Raw genomic sequence first — 22,705 nt, 5'->3', positions numbered from 1 at the left:
GGATTTAATACCAAGAAAGCTTTCTCATGAACCATTGTGTTTCGTATATTCTTGTGTACACTGACTCTTGTCACTGATTGTACTTGCCCCTTTGCCCTTGCTGCTGTGTATGTTTAGAGCCAAATTTGTGGGCCATTTCCTACTACTGTGCAGAGATTGTCATAAACACTTTGCACATCAACCTTACCCACAGCTAGGTCTCTCTCTATATGTATATATGTATGTATATATTAATTATATTTAGCTCTGGGATTTGTCTCAGTGTTTTCCAATAATAGAATAACAGATATGGATAGACTGATTTAGATAAAGCACATAGGTAGACAAACATCCTGGCCATGGCATCAGGGAAATTCATCATGCCAACCACAAACTTACTTTGACTTCATAAAAGCCATTTCACAAATTCACACTGTTGCCCAAAAGGAGTAAAAATAAGTGTACGCCTGGCTCAAGGTAATAAAACGACCCGACAGGAGTCACAACTCACACACACAGAGCCTGTATCATCATTGTCACCCTGGACCCTTGTTAATCAGAGATGGGGAAGCTGAGGCCAAAGTTCAGCTCTGTTACCTCGAGTGTGACTTCCATGTGTAGTGTGAGCTTGAGCTGTGCAGGCGATTTAAAGTGCCCAGAGGTTTCAGGTGATGGGGGGGATTTCAGAAAATGTATCAGCTAACTTCAGGAACATTACCAGTTTTGTTTGAAATATCCAGTTAAAAAGGAAACTTGAAAGGTAATTATTTGCTTCAATTATTTGTATCCTCATACTAAAAGTGGCTGAAAATGTTCTGGTTATCCTTTCAGACATTAAAAGAATACGTTATATTTTGCCCAATAAGTTGTTAGATCCTTTCTGGATCCTCTTGGATCCTTTTAAAAAGATCAAATGACTGATTGATGGATGGAATTGGATTTTTTTTTTTTTGTAGAGACAGAGTCTCACTTTATGTCCCTTGGTAGAGTGCCGTGGCCTCACACAGCTCACAGCAACCTCCAACTCCTGGGCTTAAACGATTCTCTTGCCTCAGCCTCCCGAGTAGCTGGGACTACAGGCACCCGCCACAACGCCCGGCTATTTTTTGGTTGCAGTTTGGCCGGGGCCGGGTTTGAACCCGCCACCCTCAGCATATGGGGCCGGCGCCCTACCCACTGAGCCACAGGCACCTCCCATTTTAATTCTTATTAAATTGTTGTCATGGCAAATGAAGAGGGAAAATTTCAAATGTACACAAAAGAGAGTGGTAAAATCAGCCTGCATATAATCATCTTCAGTAATTATTTCATCCAACTCTTTTTTCCTTTTCCTCTTTTCTGAATTATTTTAAAATAAATCCTCAAATCATATTGGTTTACCCCTACATTCTTCATTATACAGCTTTAAAAAGTATGAACATTTTCTTACGAGATATTACTGTAGTATCTTGTCAAGTTTAACAAAAACATTTATTAAAACACATTTTAAAAAATCACACCTTCGGTTTCATCTATTACCCTGTTTGTATTCAAATTTCCCTTGTCTTGAAAACGGCATTTTACAAATAGTTTCTTTCAATCAGGATCCAATTGTGGTTCTAAATGAAGATTTTTTTTGCCTGTTTTAAATCAAAAATTAGATCATAGTGCTCTGCAGTTTGCTTTTTTCCCCTCAGCCTTGGGCCAGAGAAGTTTCGATGTCAGCACATAAAGAATTAGGCCATTAGATGTTAATACCTACAGGGCTTTCTCTTGCAGTGCACCATAATATTTTAAAACGTCTCTGAATTTCTGGACATTTAGTTTGTTTCCAGTTGTTTTATTATTGCCTGTTACAAATAGTACTGTAATTGTCATTTGTCTTTATGAACTATTAAAGGAAAAAAGCCAAATGTATATAATGTGCATCCATGGAAAACCAGCACACAATCAGTCCTTGGGCCTTGGAAATGGGATCTAATATCTGAGAGGGATCTAAGTGCCTCTTAAGGTCCCCTCCCCTCCTCACACCCTTCCTACAGCCATCAGAAGCTGGCAGGGAGCCACGGCTCTCAAGCCTGGCTGAGTCTTGTGTCCTTAGAAAAACAACTGGGGTGGATGGCATAAGGGAGCTCTAGAATCTGCAGGAGACCTGGCTGTATTTACAAGGAAGGAAACACAAACCTTTCAAGCTCAGAGGAGTCCCTAGGGAGCTGCTGCTTCCAGCTTCCACATCCTCCTGCAAACAGGATGTGAAACCATTGTCCCTTCTTGGCTCAGACTTTTGGATGTGCTCATCCCTCCATTTCTTTGTTGTGGGCTTTGTGGAACAGGCCTTTAGTGTTTCCATAGATTGGTCTATGCATTTTTAATTCTTTACATCTGGGAAGAGGAAGTCTGGCCGGTTTAATATTCTCACATTTGCTTTCTAGCCCTGCGGTCAGGCTGTGCAGCTGACACATTTGTGGTTCCTTCGCCCTGCAGAGTATGAAGTAATTTCAGGTGTCTGGACCTGAATCACCTGTCCGCTCTGGGAGCAGGGATACGGCAGAGCTGAAGACCAGCTTGCTGAAAGCCTAAGGCTTCTCACTGTCTGATAAAGGATTCCAAGGAGATGAGAAGTTTTCAATCTAGACCACATTCTTGGTTCTTTCTCTGCCATTGAATAGTTGTGTTTTTTTTTTAAATTACAAAGTTTCTTTTAACTGAATAAAAGAAACAGGTTTTACATGTATCTTGTAGGGTATCTCTTGGAATGTACAAGGAATGTGTAACATTTTATAAAACCTCCTTGCTCTTGCTGGCCCAGCAGAGCCCCAGATGTTTGTTTATGACGTGTCTGGGTGTTCCTATCGTGTTCCTATCTGAGAAAAGACTTTTACTTGTAAGCCATTTCTGAAGGAAGTTGCTCAGGCAGAGGGGGAAACTTTCTGAAAAGCTTACTCAAGTGTCTGGGTCTTAAGAATGTAAAGCATCTGTGAGGCACCAGGTCCTGGCAGCCAGCAAGTGCCGGACTGCTCCCAGAGCTTATGGGGATAAAGTAACAGGAACCAACATCGCATCATTGGCTGGGGGACCACACTCCCAGCACTGCCCCAAGCCCTCTGACACAGGGCCTTGGAGTCGGGACGCTCCAGGCTCTCAGAGGGGAGGTTGGGCTAATAATTTAATGCTGACTAATTGGGGTTGAGTAAGAGAGAAATGAAATAAATTTAGGAGGAGAGCTAGCACTTGGCTGGAAATAACTGGCCTTCCTCCATATCCTCTCTTAAAAATGCTGTAAGAGAAAGTTAAAAATTTTTGGTTCCTATTATAAATTCTATTTAATTTTGTGCTTTTAGATTGTGATTCTTCCCTGGCTACCCTTTGTGCGTCCTCCTCCCTATCAGGAGACACGTGGTGAAGTCGCTGCAGTAATGCAACCCCTGCCTGTAGAGGCAAAGAGGCCATGTGAAAGGGGACAGAGAAATACTCCACATAAACAGCTTAGCCAACGTAGGAACCTGTGCATCAGACTAATATCTAATTACCTTGACATCCTGGAATCACATTAGCTGGATAACTATATATGGATAAGAGTTTTAGCCTGTCTAGTCAGATACATTTTCTCTTCTGTATTAGAAACTCCCTTCTCATCCACACTGGTTATTATTCTCTAACTATAGAAGCATCTCGGTTCCACCTTCAGTGGTTCTGTTTTGGCATTTTAAGGTTAACACAGAGATGCATGGACCTGCACTGTGCTGTATGGTCATCACTGGCCACACATGGCCATTGACATTTAATTATAATTAATAAATTTAAAATGTATATCTTCACACTAACCTCATCTCAAGTGTTCAGTAGGTACACACGCTTGTGGCTGCCATATTGATTGGTGCAGATACAAAATATTTCCTTCCTCGCAGGAAGTTCCCTTGGACAACACGAATGCAGACTATGCAGGAGTCCACGTCCTTTTACATGGTTGTTCCAGGACACACACACACTCTCTCACGGAATCCTCCTACACCCTATTTTTCTCTGGTATGAAAGTGTGGTGGGTAGGGATGGGTAGGCACCTCACAGGGCAGTTTCCAGTGGCTGCCACTTGCTGGTGGGTAGATGGCACACGCTCCTTCAACCCCTCACTCAACATTGCCTACAGTGTCCCACACATTGCAGATTGCTACAGTGCAGCTGTCAACAAGACAGAGCTTGCTGAAGACCTTCTAATGTTTGATGCTATGCCGTGTTCTGGGGATATAAAGACAAGGGAGACAGAATCGCTGCCCTTGAAGAGCTCAGAGAGCAGGCAGTCCTGTAAGAGTCACTCTGAGGAGGAAGGGTACACAGCTGGGGAGTAACAAGGGCAGGCTGATGACGCCCACCCGCAGCAGTCAGAGAGAGGTGCTTTGCATCAGTAGCATTTGAAAGCAGATTGGGCCTGGGCACAGTGGCTCACACCTGTAATCCCAAGGATAGAGGAATGGAGTTCGATGCTAGCAAAACATCATTTCAAAAGAAAAAAAGAAAAGGAAAGAAGGGAGGAAGGGATGAATGGAGGGAGGGAGGCATAGAGAGAGGGAGAAGAGGGGAGAGGAGAGGAGAAAGAAAAAAGGAAAAGAAAGAAATATTTACCAAAAGATTCTGGTAAAGACCATTCTAGTTGGAGCAACCAGCCACAAGGGTTCAGGAGGAAAGAGCGAGGCCAGTGTAGTTGCTGCATTGGATCTGGGAGCGAGCCAGACTTTAGTAAGTAGCCTTACAGTCCAGCTAAGAAATTGGGATGTTGTCCTGAAGGCAAATCAAATTTTAAATAGACTAACAAATGGAGCTTGGCGTTTTAGCAAGCTTACCCTGCAAATTGCCGGCAATTTTAAAACAGATGGAAATCTGAAACCAGGAGACCATGTAATGGGTCATTGCAGAGCTCAGTAAGAGACAAAGGAACTGGATTTTCAGCTGCAGTGGGAATGAAGATGATAGAAGAGATTTGGGGAGTCTTTAGAAAGAGGCTCGAAAGCACTGGCAGAATGCAATGGCTTTGGGACTAAAGAGAGGAGTCAGGTGAGCAGGGACTGGTACCGTCAGCAGAGACAGGCAACTTAATGAGCTCAGAGAGGAGACAGTTCTGCAAGAGCCGCTCTAAGGAGCACCCCCCACCTGGGGGCAGGCAGGGTTGAAAGGCTGAGGTTTGCTGTACAGCGGGGAGGAGCAAATATAATAGTCCACTTCGCAAACAAAGAGAACCATGCAAATGCTTGAACATATTCAGTCCTTAGTTTACTTAGTCTCTCTATGTATTTCTTAATTTTGAGCATCCTCCTTGAAAAGCCCACCTCTGATTTTGATATGTTCTGCCTCTTCCTGTGTCTTTTAAATCAATGCCTTCTTCTCTGTCTCCACTGCCATTGCTTTATTTTAAGCCACCCTAATTCCAAACTTGCAACAGCAATTGTCTCCCAGCCTTCCTCTTGACTCAGGTCACTTCCAAACCTTCTTCGTAAAAAGTGTGGTCTCTCCAAAACAGGCATGTGGCCCATGCACTCAGGAAAGCCATCCAGTGACACCTACTGCTGGCAGGATATGATCTATTACCCTACTACCTGGCCACAAGGCCTCAGGGACTATAGCCCTGGGTTGCCTCCTGGTCAATACACACACGGACACTCCCTCACTCAGTAGGGCTCCATTTCACCCAGAAAGCTCTTCACCTGGCCGAGTCCTATTTCCCTCCCACGAAGCTTTCTTCAGCCTTCTAAAGCCAGGTTAGGGTAGGTGCCAGGACCTTCACAGCTCCGCGTTCTGACTGTCTGTTCCCCAGCAGAACTGTGAGTGCTTTACCTCTATTAACCCACAACAACCTTATGAGGTGGATGCTATTATTATCCCCATTTTACAAGCAAAGGAATGGAAGATACAAGGAAGTAAAATAATGTGTTCAATGACAAGAAGCTAGCAACTGGATCCAACCCTGTCATCCCAGGGTACACACTGGTAACCACCATACGGAGTGCTTCTTATTCATCCTTTTAACCCTACTGCAGAGCCTGGCTAGTACAGTGCTCAGTAATTTTTGTTGATCTCCGTGAAGGTCCACATAATATTCTCATTCAATAAATACTAATCTTTTACTTCTAAGGCTGCCTATAAGGAATAATTTGAAATGATCAAATGAAAACGTACCTTTACACGTTAATTCACACACTTTCTGAACATTTACTACTGTACAGGCCTTCTGGGCTTAGTGCAGGAGATGGGGGACCGGGACAGCCCTCTCACTTCGAGGCGTGCACAGATGTGGGGAAGAGTTCAAAGGCTGTGAAAAAAAAAAATCACTTTTCCATTCCTCTCTGCTCTAAAGCCTTCATGGATTATTTGTCTGCCTTCTTCTAGAAATCACCTCATCCAGGAAGCTCCTAAGAATGTCACAGTGGTGGGCAGGGGTGAGGGGAGCCGGTGGAAGATGCAGGGGTGCTAGGCGCTGAGGGTGAGGCCCCAGAGTGCGACCAGAACTGGGGCAGTGGGCTGCAGCAGGAGTCAAGAGCCAGTACTGCCATCTGCTGGCCAGGGAGGTCTCCCACACCCATCCTGTGGTGGGAGTTGGAGTCAAAGCCAGATGCCAGGGGAGGGACACTATCACAGCTTGTTCAGACACCAGGAAACTGACGGATGCAAAGGGACCTGCTCAAGATCAGGTAAGTGGTTTGTAGCTTTGTCAAGACTGGAAACCCACTACAGGGTTCCTATAAAATCTGACGTATGTTCAGGCACTTGGAACGTACAATCTTCAGATTGCAGCTTGGTCTTTGCTCACCTCTTCCTGTTTCATTTTCTCTTCTCAGTCCTGGGGAATAACGTCGCTGCTCTTCCAGTAATGACCTGCCCTGTCCCTGTCTATCCTCTCCAAGCCAGCCCTGCACAGTCTTTTGTTTGGCTTGGTCAGAAGTCAATAAGATGTGAAAGAGACTTTTGAAATCTTAGAGGGAAAACAAACCCCCAGCTTCTACCTGGAAGACATCATCTCCTGCGATGTCAGCAATTCACACGGAAGCCCTGACAAGGCTCTTCTTCTGGCAGCAGTGGCCAGGATGAGTGGGGAGGAAGGTACTTGGAGGGCAGAGCGGCCTGTGCAGACTAGACTCAGATGCTTGGGTTTCCACCTCCTGCAACACGAGGACAGCACAGTGCCAGATTCCTCTTTGGAACAGTGCGAGCACTGCTGGAACTCACCTTCTCGTGAGCACACCCACTGGCACTTGTGCACCCACCCACTCCCAGTGAAGGAGCGCTTTTTAGGTAGAATGCTCTTCACTTTGCTTCCAGAGGTGAACAGCAAATGGGATGAGACCCAAGATGGACATTCTCAGATGACTTGGTCTGCCAGGGCCAGACCAGAGCTGCCCTAGCCCAAGTGTTAGTAGACAAAACAGCTTTATACAGAAAAAAGAATCTATACTAAAGTACTAAACTAGCACTTTACCCTCATAGATTAAACTCTAAGGTAGTGGTTCTCAACCCTTCACCACCCTTTTGGGAGTTGAACGACCCTTTCACAGGGGTCGCCTAAATACACCCTGCATATCAGATATTTACATTACAATTTATGACAGTAGCAAAATTACAGTTATGAAGTAGCAACGAAAATATTATGGTTGGGGGTCTCCACAACATGAAGGACTGTATTAAAGGGTTGTGGCATTAGGAAGGTTGAGAACCACTGCTCTAAGGTGATCCTTGGAGATTGTCTAACACAGCTCTTTTTTTTGTTGTTGTTAATAGTTGAAGCAATGGAGGCCCAGCAAAAGGGCCAAAACAAAAGAAGAAACTTCCATTTCTTCTCAGGATGCCCAGCAGGCTGAGTGAGAGCGCATTTGGAGGCCAGGGGAGAGTGGTATGAGATGAGGTTCGAGAGGCAGGCGGAGAGGGGATCACACAGGTCTTATACACCGGCGCATTATTCCGTTTAGGAAGTGCAGTGAGAAGACACTGCAGGGTTTTAAGTAGGGAGTGTGACATGATACAACTTACATGCTGACTACACCTTCCGTGTGGAGAACAGTTCAGGGAGAGGGGAGAGTGGAAACGGGAAGGCTGTTCAGTGGCCCATGGCAATAGCCCCAGTGAGAAACTGATGACGTTGTCTAAGGTGGCAGTGGGTGGGGGTGTGTGAGGAGTAGTTATATCCAAAGGTACCCTGAAAGTACCCAGATTTACTGAGGGATTGGGAGTGTGTTGAGGAAACAGAAGAATCAGGGAAAACCGGATTTTAGATTTGGGAGGATTAGTGCCATTTTCTGTGCCGGGCAAGTCTGAGAAGGGAGCAGTTGGCTAAGGACTTGAGAGGGGGCAGCCTAACTCTGTGAAAGGAAAGGGAGCTGGTTGACAAATGTTTTAGGGATTGCTTTGTTTTTTAATTAATAAACTTTACTTTTTAGAGCAGTATTTAGTTCATAGCATTATTTTTGAGTAGAAGGTGCAGAAAGACCGCATATACCCCCAACCCCAAGCCACAACCTCCCCCACTATCAACATCCCCCATCAGACTGGTACATAGGTGAAGTGATGAACCTGCACTGACTGACCCATCATTATCCCCCAGAATCTAGAGGGTAGGGTTTATATTAAGGTTCATGCTTGATGCTGTGTGTTCTATCGGTTTGAACTATCAACCTTAAATAGAGATTCAGAAATGATGATTAAGTATAGAGTTTATTTGAGCACAAAGCTTGAGGATGGCCAGCTGGAAGACACCAACTCCTAACAAATAGGGTTAGCATTCCAAAGTGGTTTATGGAGAAGTTAAGGTTTCACTTACTTAGGCAGAGACAGAGAAATTGTAGCAGGATTATAGCATTTTCCATACAAGACCAGTGCGTACATTACAATGGTCTGCTTGGTTATAGATTGGTACGTTGGTACATTCCAAAGATGGGCAATGATCTAAGGGAGTCTTATTTCTGGTGCCACTTGCTCCTACAAATTATTTATAGGAAGGAAGAAAAAGGCAGAAGTTACAGCTGCAGGCCACATGATTCAGGCCACATAGCCACATTCCTCTCAAGGCTCAGAATAATTTAAAGTTCCAGCAACCTTAAGTTTGAATTATTTAATTTCACAGAATTCGTGTATAAGGATGTATGTCCACCATTACAGCGATGTACAGAATAGTTGCATTGCCCTAAAAATGCCCTGTGCTCTTCCTCTTCATCCCTTCCTCCTCCTACACCCTGGCAACCACTCATCTTTTGCTGTCTCCAGGATAGTTTTGCCTTTCCAAGAATGTCATATACAGTAAGTAGCCTTTTCAGACTGGCTTCTTTCACTTAGTAACATGCAATTGAGATTCCTCCGTGTCTTTTCAAGTCTTGATACATCATTTCTTTTTTCAGTGCTGAATAATATTCCATCATCTGGATTTATCACCGCGGTTGTATTCATTCACCTCACTGAGGGACATCTTGGCTACATCCAAACTTTGAAAATTATAAAGTTGTTATAAACATCCATGTACAGATTTTTGTTTTCAGCTTCTTTGGGTAGATACCAAACAGTGTGATTGGTGGCTTGTATGGTAAGAGTATGTTTAGTTTTGTAAGAAACTGCAAAACTGTCTTCCAAAGCAGCCAAACCATTTTGCATCCCCACCAGCAATGAATGAGAATTTCTGTCACTCCACATCCCAGCATTTGTCAGTGCTTTAGAATTTTGGACATTCAAATAGGTGTATAATATACTTTCATATTTTAGTAATTTTAGAGATCAACTATTCATTTCAGAAATCCTTAAGCACGTTAGCACTATCTCTACCCATAAAACAAAAGCCACAGCACAGCCGGGTATTGTTGAAATGCAAAAAATCTGAACATTTGCCTGCAACTCGTAAAGAGTACTGGGGAAGACCGAGACGTAAGCTTGTGGGCAGCTGCTGAGCAAATGAATATGAACCAGGCTAAGATGGTAAGGGCAGAACCACAGAGTTCTCTCTCTGACTCTTTGTTTAATCAATGCAAAGTAGCAACCAGAAGATGCTAAACTCTTAAGGAGATTACTTGATGTCATTATTGCTACCTACAGTTAACATCCAGGAAGGCCTAACACAGGGTGCAGAACATTGAAAGGAAAGGAAAAAGTATACCCTAGAGATAAAGGTCACCACTCACAAAGAGCTTGCAAAGGCTAACTTCCTTTGCCCAGGAGCAATTATACACTTATTTGACTTGGGTTTACTTCTCCCTCACTTGCTAATAACAGACCACATACTTCTCTGCATCCTGTATGCTCCATCTGTTTAGAGAAGCAGACTGTGTAAGAATGGGATGGGGATGATAACTTGTTAGAATACAATAGTTTTAAGGACTAACACTTACTGATCTCCAGTACACCAGGCAGCATTGTAAATTTTTTATACCTTAACTCATGTAATCCTCAAAACAAATAAACAAATAAAAATCCTTTAAAAATCCATGAGGAAAAAAAATAAAATAAAAAAAAATAAAAATCCATGAGGTATGTACTATTATTATTTCCATTTACAGATGTGGAAACTAAAGCATAGTTAATAAGTGACCAATTTGGGATTTTTTTCTAGTCCATTGGAATATGTCCATAGTGACTCCAAAAGTGGCAGCCAACAAGTGAAAGCACATAAGTGGTTTTAATAGCACTCTTGCAGCTGGAACAAAAAAAGTTAAGCGTCCCTCTTATATTCCAGATTGGCCATTCTATAACTCATATATAAAAGAAATAGAGGTATGTTTGAGTTTACTCTGAGAAGGGTGACCAGGATACTGAGGGAACTCAAAACCATGGGATGCTAAGAGAATTAGAAGGAACTAGAGATATTTAGCTTAGAGAAGGCTCAAGAGAGCCACGAGAGGTACATTCAAAGGTTTGAAGGGGTCATGAGGAAGAAGCTTATCCTGTATGATTCCAGAAGGTAGAACTAGATGCATTTTATGGAAGCTAAAGAGAACTCAAATCTTTAGATGGTCAAAGCCAATGTGAAGAACAGAAAGGGCTGAGTTTCCTGGTGGTTTGCAGAAGCCCAGACCAAGAGCCAAAAGAGTGGACTTGAATGTGCTGGGACAAGGGTACATGATTTCTGGGTTTAGACTCCACTTCAGCCACTTACTAGCCACATGACCTCAGGCAACCAACGGCACCTACCATCCTCACTTCTTGGGGTTCACGGGGCGAAGGTAAGAGCAGGCTCTAAAACTGCTTGCATTTGTGAAGAGTTGTACAAATGTAAGGAATTGATATGGTTAAGGTACTGGCCTTTATGTCACTGTAATAAAATGACTTCGTTTCAGAGGCAATTCAGGTCAGTCTGTGAGATGTCTGGGTTTTGTACGTGCCACACTCTCCACCACGCTCTGTATGATTTGAACACAGCTCTACTGTATGCGTGTCACAGTGGAAAGGGCCGAGTGAGGTTTACTGTGTGTGTTTTCTCTGCTGAACCCATGAGCTTGCTGAGGGAAGAATTGTGCCTCTCATCTCTTTGTATTTTAATCAGTGGTTGGTACATGGTTTAGTCAGTAAATGTTAGTTGGATCAGTAGATAAGAAAATAAAATGAATGATGTGCAGAATAATGGAGAATCCTTAGAGAGTAAAGGATTTCTGTGTAGCAACCTGGGACAAGTAGGCAGCTTCCAGAAGGATGACTTTGAAGGGGATGATCTTTGCTTTAAAATCTGATGTGTTTGGGACTTTACGTAACAAATGCAATCAGTGTAACCTGGTTTCTTGTACCCTCAATGAATCCCCAACAATAAAAAAAACATTTGATGTGTTTATTTTATAATCAGTCATCTGTCTAACCCAACTTTGTTTTTGCTTACATGGCACATTGTAATCTAATGCTTTTTTTCTGTGCTCTCTTTACTTGATACTCACAACTGTGCACTGAAATGGGAAGGGTCTGTGATGAGCCTGCAGGTGTGCTGAGGGTGTGTGATGCGCTCACAGTGTGCTGGTGCCCAGGCGCATGCTAGAACCTACTGTTCTGATTTCATAGCCTGGTGCTCTTCCCTCCGTCCTGGGCCTCTGTGACTACCGTCGTGGGACAATCTGGGTCTGTCCAAACTCCTTTGTGGAACTCAGTTATGTTATCAGGAGGAAAAATACACAGCCTTGCTTTCAATCTAGGAAATGAAGCTGAATGCTATTATTTCTTAAATATAAAAATACATATATCTACACTCTTAATATGTAAGAGACACCACACCAAAATAATTAATGTTTCAATTTTTTAAAATGTGCTTCTAAAGATATTTGATGCGTGTGGTTAGAGGGGCTACGACGTCACCCTGGCTTTGGAAGCTACAGCCAAGCACTATCTTTTCGCATCTTGTCCCTATGGATCATGACAACAGTTTGCTATTTGTATATTGTGCTACTTCCAAAAGATTTAGCAACTGGACATTTAAAAATTAACATTTTTCAGTTTAATACATTAACTAGAAATGTATCTGTCACAATGCAGACTGTCAGGCCATCTCGAGATTAATATTTTCTCATATGATATAATTTTGCAATGGGCTGAAATAACCATGTCAATCTAAAACAACATGAAAGATAAAGGTAATTTTTTTTGTAAAATTAGGAGAAAGTAAAGCATGATGCTGCTGAGCCTTTTTGACTCTCTAGAAAGAGAAGAAACCAAGGGGTTTAGTTCTGTGTCTGGGACAGAAGGTAAAATGTAAGCACCTGGAGAGCTGGTGTCAGAGAAAAGTCAGTAGTGGAGAATTGCGAAGGCAGGGTTCTTACAAAAGTCTTTCTTCTTTCCTTTAAATATTAGAAAGGATTGTCCAAGATATTAACTCTCATCAGGAATTTGTTTCTTTGAACATCCTGAATATTTACCTTGCCTGATAAAATACTGTCCCAGGATGGGAGATTCAAGACTGTTTGAAACCAGTGGTCCTCTGTTGTGGACTCGGAGCTTGAGTACCACCATTCCTGAGAGGAGGGAAAGAGAACAAAGAAATAGTTTGTGCTTCTTAACTGCTGTAATCAAAAGTGGTCCCATACAGATGTGGTAAGATGTCCTTGAGCTTTAAAAGCATGCGAACCCACAGGCAAAAATGAATTTTGCTGCCCAAACTAGGACACTGACATATGCCTCCTTAAATAACATTGTACCTTTATTCAATTATTCAACAAAAACTGAGTGAGAGGCACTGTGCTGGGCACCGTGTGTGGCTTTTGCTTTCAAAGAGCTCACGTTCTCAAGAGGAAGAAAGGCATACAAACAAATGTAACACCAAGTAGAGCATGGCCACAGACAGGGGCAGGAAAGACCTGCAGGGGAAGAGGCGGCCCATAAACCTGAACTATGGACCCATCACTCTGTTGGCAAGAATCTAGAAAGGCCTATAATGACTGCTATAATTGTGAACGTAGTGTCCCCCCCCAAATAGATATGTTGGAACTTAACATCTAAAGTGATATGTTAAGAGGTAGGCCTTTGGGAAACAATGTAGGTCATGAGGGCCCTGCCCACCCAGAATGGGCCCTGCCCACCCATGTAAAAGGGCTTGAGGGAGGAAGTCCTTACCTTCCATCCTTCTAGAATGTGAGGACACAGCAAGAGGCACCGTCTATGAGGAATGGGCCCTAACCAGACATCCAATCTCAGGTGCCTTGATTGTGGACTTCCAGCCTCAAAAACTATGAGCAATACATTTCTATTATGTATAAATTACTCAGCCTAAGCTATTTTGTTAAGGAAGCCCAATAAAATTGTCACCAGCCAAAATGACTTTCTATGTGTGGTGAAACCTAACCCCACAGTGGGATTCTGGGGCTTCCCTCTATGGATGAGCACCCTTGCCCCAGCTTGCTATTTGATTGCACGTACTTTGCTCATGTTTAGCCAACATTTCTCCAGCAAATTCCCCTGTGTTTCAGAGTGGTGCAAGGCTGTGTTCAGGAAGAGGTCACAGTACTGCCCATCTCCCATCAGTATACAGATGTAGGCCATCAGGTGGTAGAACCTCGGGTAAAAAACAGGGCCAGTGGTATTTTGAGCCACCAGATTCTCCAAGGTCTAAAGAGAAAAAAATATGACATGAGAATTGACATGAGAGGGCCCACCAGAACCATCAGTTAGTTCTCTGCACTGCCTCTTTTTTTTTTTTTGAGACAGAGTATCAAGCTGTTGCCCTGGGTAGAGTGCCGTGGTGTCACAGCTCACAGCAACCTCAAACTCTTGGGCTCCAGTGATTCTCTTGCCACAGTGCCCAGCTATTTTTATTGTTGCTGTTGTCATTGTTAATTTAGCAGGCCTGGGCCAGGTTTGAACCTGCCAGCCTTGGTGTATGTGGCCAGTGCCCTACCCACTGAGCTACATGCACCGCCTAGGCACTGACTCCTTTTAAAAAAAACATATTTTTTCTTCTGACTATTAAAGCAGGGGGAGAATTGGCCAATTCTGCATGTAAGGAGCTTGAAAATCACTATGTGGTCCTAGAAACAAGTAAAAATCTTAACAGACTATAAAATCAACAACAGTTCTTAGATCTATAAGAGAGGGAAGACACAGGGCAAACTGCTGTCCTCGAGATTGGCCAGAGAGACAGGTGAATATCAGGAGCCACAGCTTGTCAGAACAGAGACTTGTGAGTGGAAACCACAGTGGGGACCAGTGCCAGGGTAGGAAAACCTGAACTGTAATTGATGAATTGCTAAAAACTCAAAGTGGACAAATTCGTGAGCCTAGGATAGACATAAAGAGCCTTGTCCTACATATCAGGGATCTGTTCTTTGATCACTGATTACTGCTTCTGATCCAAGAAGTACAGAGAAAGAGGCAGGCAGCCATTGTTGTTGCATTCCCCAACACCCATTGTCACAAGCAGAAACAGAGAAAAGACTGATGAAAGTGACTAAAGCCTAAGAGACCTGAGGGATACCGACCAAACAACAAATGCGTTGTGGAAGTCCCTGAAGGAGAAAAGAGAGAGAAAGGGGAATATTTGAAGAAATAATGAAAACTGCCCAAATTTGGAAAAAAAAAAAAAAAGACATGAATATAAATATTCAAGCTCAACGAACCACAAGTAAGATGAACTCAAAGAAACCTACGCTGAGACAAATTTTAAGCAACGTATCACATATAAATGATACTCAATAAAACTACCAGCAGATTTTGCATCAGAAAATTTGTAGGCCAGAGGCAGAAGGCCAACATTTTTCAAGTGCTAAAAGAAAAAAAGCAAAACTTACCATCTAAGAACCCTATATCTGATAAAAGCGCCCTTCAAAGTGAGGGAGAAATAAGACATTCTCAGATAAACAAAAGCAGAGAAGAGTACGTTACCACAAAAACTTCCCTGCAAGAAATGTGGAAGGAAGGAAGGAAGGAAGGAAGGAAGGAAGGAAGGAAGGAAGGAAGGAAGGCAGGCAGGCAGGCAGGCTCAAAGGAGTTCTGTAGGGTAAAATGAAAGGACACTTCAAGCTGTATGGAGAAATACAGATCTCAATAAAGGTAAATATATGGGATATTATAAAAGCGAGTATTATTATACTAATAATTTGTAACTCTATTTTTTGTTTTCTATGAAATTTATGAGATTAATTTAAAAAAAATCATTACCCTAAAAGCTAGTACTGCTAGTATTTTTGTAACTGTTGTAATTCTACATTTTGTTTTCTACCTAATTTAAGATACTAATCATTTAAAAGAAATATGTGTTTATGTTTTGGGACACACAGTGTATAAAAATGTAATTTTGTATCAACCACCAAAAGGAGTAGGAAACTATTAAAGGAGCAGAGTTTTTGCATGTAACTAAAGTTAACTTAGTAACATTATTAAATGTAATCCTCATGGTAACCATAAAGAAAATAGTTATAGAATATATACAAAGAAAATGGGGGAAATTTTTAATGTTTCATTATGAAAAAAATCAACACAAAGGAAGACAGTAATGCAGGACATGAGGGACAAAAAAAGCTATAAGGCATATAGAAAACAAATAGCAAAATGACAAAAATCCCTCTTTACCAGTAATTTAAACGTAAATGGATTTGGCCGGCTGTGGTGGTTCATGCCTGTAATCCTAGCACTCTGGGAGGCCGAGGTGGGTGGATTGCCCTGAGTTCAGAGGTTCGAGACCAGCCTGAGCCAGAGTGAGACCCCATCTCTACAAAAAATAAGTCTGGCATTGTGGGAGGCTGAGACAAGAAAATCATTTCAGCCCAAGAGTTGGAGGTTGCTATGAGCTATGATGCCACAGCACTCAACTGAGGGCCATAAAGTGAGACTCTGTCTCAATATAAAAATTTAAAAAAATAATAAAAATAAATGTAAATGGATTAAACTCTCAAAAAAAAATGGATTGGCAGAATGGACTGTTAGAAACACAATTCAATTATATAATACAGGAGTTCGCTTTAGATCCAAAGACACAAGTTCACAAAAAATGAAAGGATGGAAAAAGATATTGCATGCAAATAGTAATCAAAAGAGAGCAGGAGTAGCCATACTAATATCAGAAAAAAATAGACTTAAAGTCAAAAAAAGTTTAGAAGTGGCAAAAAGACATTGTATATTAATAAAATCTCCACATAACAAAAAGACATAATGATAACATTGTAAACATTTATGCAGTTAATAACAAGCCCCCCAAAACATATGAAGCAAAAATGAACAGAATTGAAGGTAGAAACAGTTCTATAATAATAGCTGGAGACTTTGTCAGGGCACGGTGGCTCATGCCTCTAATCCTAGCACTCTGGGAGGCTGAGATGGGTGAAAAGCTTGAGCTCATGAATTTGAGACTAGCCTAAGCAAAAGCAAGACCCTGTCTGTACTAAAATAGAAAAACTGAGGAAAGAGGATTACTTGAACCCAAGAATTGGAGGTTGCTGTGAGCTATGACGTCACAGCACTCTACCAAGGGTGACAGCTTGAGATTCTGTCTCAAAAAAATAGTTGGAGACTTTACTAACCTGCCCCCAATAATGGATAGAACAACCAGACAGATGGTAAGTAAAGAAATGGGATTAACAAAAGAAACCAGCTGAGTCTAACAAACACATACTTAATGGGTACAGGGTTTCAGTTTTACAAGATAAAGAGTTATGGAAAGAGTGCTCATCTTAAGGCCCACCTGTGAACCCACACAGGTGAGAAACCCTACCACTGTGATTGGAATGGCTGTGGGTGGAAATTCGCCAGGTCGGATGAACTGACGAGGCACTACCACAAACACACCAGGCACCACCCGTTCCAGTGCCAGAAGTGCCACCACGCCGGACCACCTCGCTTGACACGTGAAGAGACACTTTTAAGTCTCAAACAGTGGGTATGACTGCCAGAAGAGAATTCAGTACTTTATACCTTTCACGTTGTCTTCCCGAGGAGAAGGGGAAGAACCCAGCTGGAAATAGAGACAATCATGGTCAAGTTCCCACCTGAGTCAACTTGTGAATGAATGATCAGGCAATGTGAGGAAGTCAAAAGTCAAAAATCAAAGACCAATGGGGTCTGTGACGGGATCTTCTATCATTCCAATTCTAAATCCAACTTGAATATTCCTGGACTTAACAAAAACGCCAAGGGGGTGCTGGAAGTTGTGGCTATCAGGGTATTAGATCCATGAGTTGGGGGAGGGAAAACCAGAATTCCCTAGAATTGTGTTTTGATGCAATATAAGCATAAAGATCACCTTGTATATATATATATATATATATATTTTTTTTTTTTTTTGCCTTCTAAAAGCCATTATTATGCTAGAAGAAAAGAAAGAAATTCAGGTACTGAAAATGTGTTCTAATAGCCTAAAAATTGATGGTGCTTGGTGAGTCTTGGTTCTAAAGGTACCAAATGAGGAAGCCAAAGTTCTCGAACTGCTGCATAGTTTGACAAGGAAGATATATCTATTTTTGTCTTCCGATCTACATTTATGACCTAAGTCAGGTAAATACGCCTGGTTTACTTTAATGTTTTTATGCAGACAGTCTGTTATGCACTGTGGTTTCAGATGTGCAATAATTTGTACAATAGTTTATTCCCAAGTATGCCTTAAGCAGAACAAATGTTTTTTCTATATAGTTCCTTGCCTTAATAAATATGTAATATAAATTTAAGCAAACTTCTATTTTGTATACTTGTAAACTACAAAGTAAAATGAACATTTTGTGGAGTTTTTATTTTGCATACTCAAGGTGAGAATTAAGTCTTAAATAAACCTATAATATTTTATCTGAAAAAAAAGTTATGAAGATGGAGTTACATACAGGATTATGAATGTATTTAATACTATACTATAAACCATACATTTAAAAATGGTTAAGATGGGAAATTTTATATTATGTTCATTTGACCGCATTTTTAAAAACTGGACCAAACCCTCACCCCCAAACACCTCCAGATAGCCCCCCACCCTTTTGTGAATTTACCTCCAGGAATTCAACCAGATTCTCAAGTGAATATTACAGAAAAAATCTGTACTCATACTGTCAGCAGAAGGGGAGGAAAAGAAACCATTTTAAATAGGCAGAAGACTCTGTTCTTCTTCACAAAGTTTGTCTAGCAGAGGAACTATTTAACCATAGGGGATGCCCAACTGAAGCCAGCTGTAGCTATCCTTCCCTACCTAATGGGGCGGGAACTGAAAAGCACTTGTGAAATTCTTAATCAGAAGGAATAGGCTTAGGAAGAGACTGAGACCTAATCAGAGGACTGGTTTTCCTCCCCGACACCTTATTATCACATTATTAAAGATCTATTTGCATCAAATCCTTTTACCTGGCACCGCATGTCTGTCTAAAATTCCAAGGCATACTAAAAGGTGAAAAACACAGTTTCAAGAGACAGAGCAAGCATCAGATATGACAAGGACGTTTTGAGTTATCAGACTGGGAATTTAAAACTACCATAATATGCTAATGGTTTAATGGATAAGGTAAAGAGCAAGCAAGGGCAATATAAACAGAGAGATAGAAATCCTAAGAAAGAACCAAAAAGAGATGTTAGAAATTAGAAAAAAAAAAATACTGTAAGAGAAATGTAGAATGTCTTTGATGGGCTTAGTAGATTGGACACAGCTGAGGTACGAATTTCTGCGCTAAAGGCTGTATCACTAGAAAACTGCAGGCCAGGCTGTGGCTCATGCCTGTAATCCTAGCACTCTGGGAGGCCAAGGTGGGCAGAGTGCTTGAGCTCAGCAGTTCTAGACCAGCCTGAGCAAGAGTGAGACCCCGCCTCTCTACTAAAAATAGAAAAACCATCTGGGAATCGTGGCCCACATCTGTAGTCCTAGTAACTCAGGAGGCTGAGCTAAGAGGATTGGTCAAGCCCAAGAGTTTGAGTTTGCTGTGAGCCATAGCTCACCACGATACTCTACCCAGGGCAATGGAGTGAGACAAACAAAACAAAACACCTACAAAACTGAAAAACAAAAAGAACAAAGACTAAAAATAAATAACAGAATATCCAAGAACTATACAAGTACTGTGAGACGAATACAAAAGGTATAATATGTACATAATAGAAATATCAGAAGAAGATGAAAGAGAAAAGAAGAAATATTAGAAAAAATAAAGACTGAGAATTCCCTCAAATTAAGGTCAGACATCAAACTGTAGATCCAGGAAACTCAAAGAACACTGTGCCAGGTTAAAAGAAAAAAAAAAAAATAGGGCATCTTAGCTGTAGAGGAACAAAGAATTATATTTGACTTCTTAGAAACCATGCAAGCAAAAAGAGATGAAATGATGTATTTCAAGTGCTGAGAAAAAATTTAAAAAAAAAAAACTGACCTAGAATTCTATATCCTCTGAAATTATCCTTTGAAATTGACAACAAAATAAAGACCTTCTCAGACAAACTAAAATTGAGGAAAGTTGTTGCCAGTGTTGCTAGTAGACCTGCCTTGCAAGAAACATTAAAATAAATTCTTTTTTTAAATTATTAAATCATAGCTGTGTACATGAATGCAATTATGGGATACAATGTTACAATGTGCTGGGTTTTATATATAATTTGAAATACTTTTCATCAAACTGGTTAACATAGCCTTCACCTCATTTTCTTAGCTATTGGGTTAAGACATTTATATTCTACACTTAGTATATTTAACATGTACCCTTGTAAAATGCACCATATGTGTGGTCCCACCAATTACCCTCCCTCCACCCATCCTAAAATAAATTCTTTAGAGAGAAAGAAAATATATAGGCCAGAAACTGGGATGTACATAAAGAAAGGAAGAGCATCAGTGGCAACATAAATTTTTTTTTATTGTTCATAATTTATCTAACAGATAAGTTTGTTCAAAATAATAACAATAATATTTTTTATTATATGCATACGTCAAATACGTCTTTAAGCAAAGATCCCAGCCCAGCCCATCCAGATGTCTGATCTGACAAACTGTGAGATAAGAAGTGGGGGTGTGTGGTTTGTGGTAATTTCTGACACAGCAATAGAAAACTAAAATACCTGTGCCCAGGTTTTTTACACAAACAAAGCAAACAAGTATTGAACCAAAAGCATAGATTTAGCCATTCATTCTCTTAGGGGGCTTTCCCATGTTAGGCTGTAAACTTTCAGAGGTGGATACCAGTTCTAATTTACTCACTCCTCCACCTTAGGCGCTTATTATCTGTTGCTTTATATATATATATGAGTTGAATTTTAAAAATTATTGTGTGCAAAGACTTAGCTACCAGGATACTTATCACAGTAGTAAAATACTACAGAAAAGTTCTATCCAAGAATAATTGGACTGTATAATCTAATAGCATATTCATAAGATAAAATACTATGCTTGCTTTTAATTAGTGATGTGAGAAACAATTTAATGACATGGAAATTATCACATATTTAATAGCAAATTACAAAACTGAAAATGAGCCTACGCACATGCACACATAGAAAAAAATCTAAAAAATAATATCTCCATACATAAAAAGTGGTTACCTCTGACTATTAAGGTTATGGGCAATTTGTACTTTTTCCTTTATAATTTTGAGGGATTGCCTTCAAAGATTATTATAAACATGAATAAATTCTGTAATGATAAAATAATTAGCACAGGAGGCCGATAGAAATCCATTTAAGGGAATGATTTATGTTGGGAACTGGAGAATAGGCCTCACCTTGAGCAGCTCAACTCCACTCTCCTGGGCATTCTCACTCTGTTCTTCAATTAGTTTTTGAAGGTGGAGAACTTGCGCCTCCATGTATCTAGAAATTCCATGGTAGTAAAGAGCTGTTGGGGTTCTTCTTGACACTAGATTTTTGGCTCTATTGGAAAATATGTAAAAGTTGTCCCATTCCTGAAGTCTGGCATACCTGCACCACCACAGGAGAATAAGAAAAATCAGTATCACTCTTGGGTGGGCTGATTTGCTGAGATGCCTCTCTCCAGATGCATAACTTCCCATAATTGGGTTTCTGGAAGTCTGCCTCCTGCCCAGCCCCACTCCACTCTCCCTAAAAAAGGAGGACATTTTGTGATGTGGAGCAAGGAAAGAATAGAATTTTTTTTTGAGACAGAGTCTCACTCTGTCATCCTGGGTAGAGTGCTGTGATCATCATAGCTCACAGCAACTTTAACTCTTAGGCTCAAGCAATTCTCTTGCCTCAGCCTCTCAGGTACCTGGAATTACAGGTGCCTTTTTAGTAGAGATTAAGGGATGGGGGTGGGGGAGAAGATCTCATTCTTGCTCAGACTGATCTGGGACTCCTGAGCTCAGGTGACTCATCCCTGTCGACCTCTACAGGCGTGAAACACACTTCTGGCCAAGAATAGAATTTTTTGATGACTTAAGAAAAATAGAATTCTTGGGAACACCCAGATAATATTAAGCCACCATCTATAGTATTTACCTCTTTGGATTTTTTTTTTTTTTTTTAAGACAGAGTCTCACTCTGTTGCCTTAGGTAGAGTGCCATGGTGTCATCATAGCTCACAGCAAACTCAAATTCTTGGGCTCCAGTGATTCTCCTGCCTCAGCCTCCTGAGTACCTGGGACTATAGGCACACTTCACCACACTTGGCTAGTTTTTCTATTTTTAGGAGAGACAGGATCTTGCTCTCGGTCAGGCTGATCTCAAACTCCTGAGCCCAAGAGATCATTCCCCCCTCCCACCGTGGCCTCGTAGAGTGCCAGGATTGGCATGAACCACCACACCTGGCCTCTCTGGATTTTCTTAAATTAAAAAGTGATGTGGATCAGATACTTGGAGGCTGAAATTCTGAGATGTGAAGATATTGCTCCAGTTTCAAAGAGAGCTAGCCGAGGCCAGTGCTATTCAGAGTGTGGGCCACAGACTGGCATCACCAGTAACACCTGGGGCCTCCTTTATACAATCTCTCGAATCTAACACGCACCACAGGTGTGAAATCTCTGAATTAACAGCTTTTTATGCCCACTAATGTGTGAGAAGCATTTGCCTAGGACACAGCTGTTGTAAAGAGCGCTCCAGTTAAAATAGAGAAGAATAAGAAATTAGGGTGATTTTTGGACTTTACACTCCTTAACATGGGCAAGTTAATTTGACTTAGAACTTTAACTGGCAAGAGTAATTAACTTGTAGATTTTAATATTTCTCAAGTAATGTTATAATAAGAGGGGGATTCTATTTAAATTTGGAGCTGCTCTCATTTGTGGCATTTTGCATAGTAATATCTCCTTATTATTTAATCTAATCACACTACCTCTAGTGGACCATATTAGACGATACGGCTGTATGTAACTCGAGGTGGGAAATAGAGGAGGGGGTGATGTTCAGTCCTGGG

The 22,705-nt window shown here is 41.3% G+C and overlaps 1 protein-coding gene and 1 long non-coding RNA gene across 2 annotated transcripts in view; one reads left to right on the top strand and one right to left on the bottom strand.

The window, feature by feature from the left end:
- The first annotated feature begins 6,033 nt into the window (after positions 1 to 6,033).
- LOC128596319 (uncharacterized) lies at positions 6,034 to 11,754 on the top strand. Its single transcript, XR_008383103.1, has 2 exons — positions 6,034 to 6,638; positions 6,786 to 11,754. It is a non-coding gene; the product is annotated as an uncharacterized LOC128596319 (long non-coding RNA).
- Positions 11,755 to 12,434: 680 nt separating this feature from the next.
- ADCY10 (adenylate cyclase 10) overlaps positions 12,435 to 22,705 on the bottom strand; it is a 61,257-nt gene continuing 50,986 nt past the window's right edge. Inside the window, exons 29-31 of the mRNA XM_053605972.1 lie at positions 21,060 to 21,255; positions 13,810 to 13,998; positions 12,435 to 12,908 (exon numbers count right to left, since the gene is read on the bottom strand). Coding sequence (XP_053461947.1) covers positions 12,744 to 12,908; positions 13,810 to 13,998; positions 21,060 to 21,255 — 550 coding nt within the window. The 3' untranslated portion in view covers positions 12,435 to 12,743. The remainder of the gene's footprint in view (positions 12,909 to 13,809; positions 13,999 to 21,059; positions 21,256 to 22,705) is intronic.

The sequence above is a fragment of the Nycticebus coucang genome, chromosome 10 (genome assembly GCF_027406575.1).
Source record: "Nycticebus coucang isolate mNycCou1 chromosome 10, mNycCou1.pri, whole genome shotgun sequence".
Lineage (NCBI taxonomy): Eukaryota > Metazoa > Chordata > Mammalia > Primates > Lorisidae > Nycticebus > Nycticebus coucang.
This window is presented reverse-complemented; position numbering and strand designations above follow the sequence as displayed.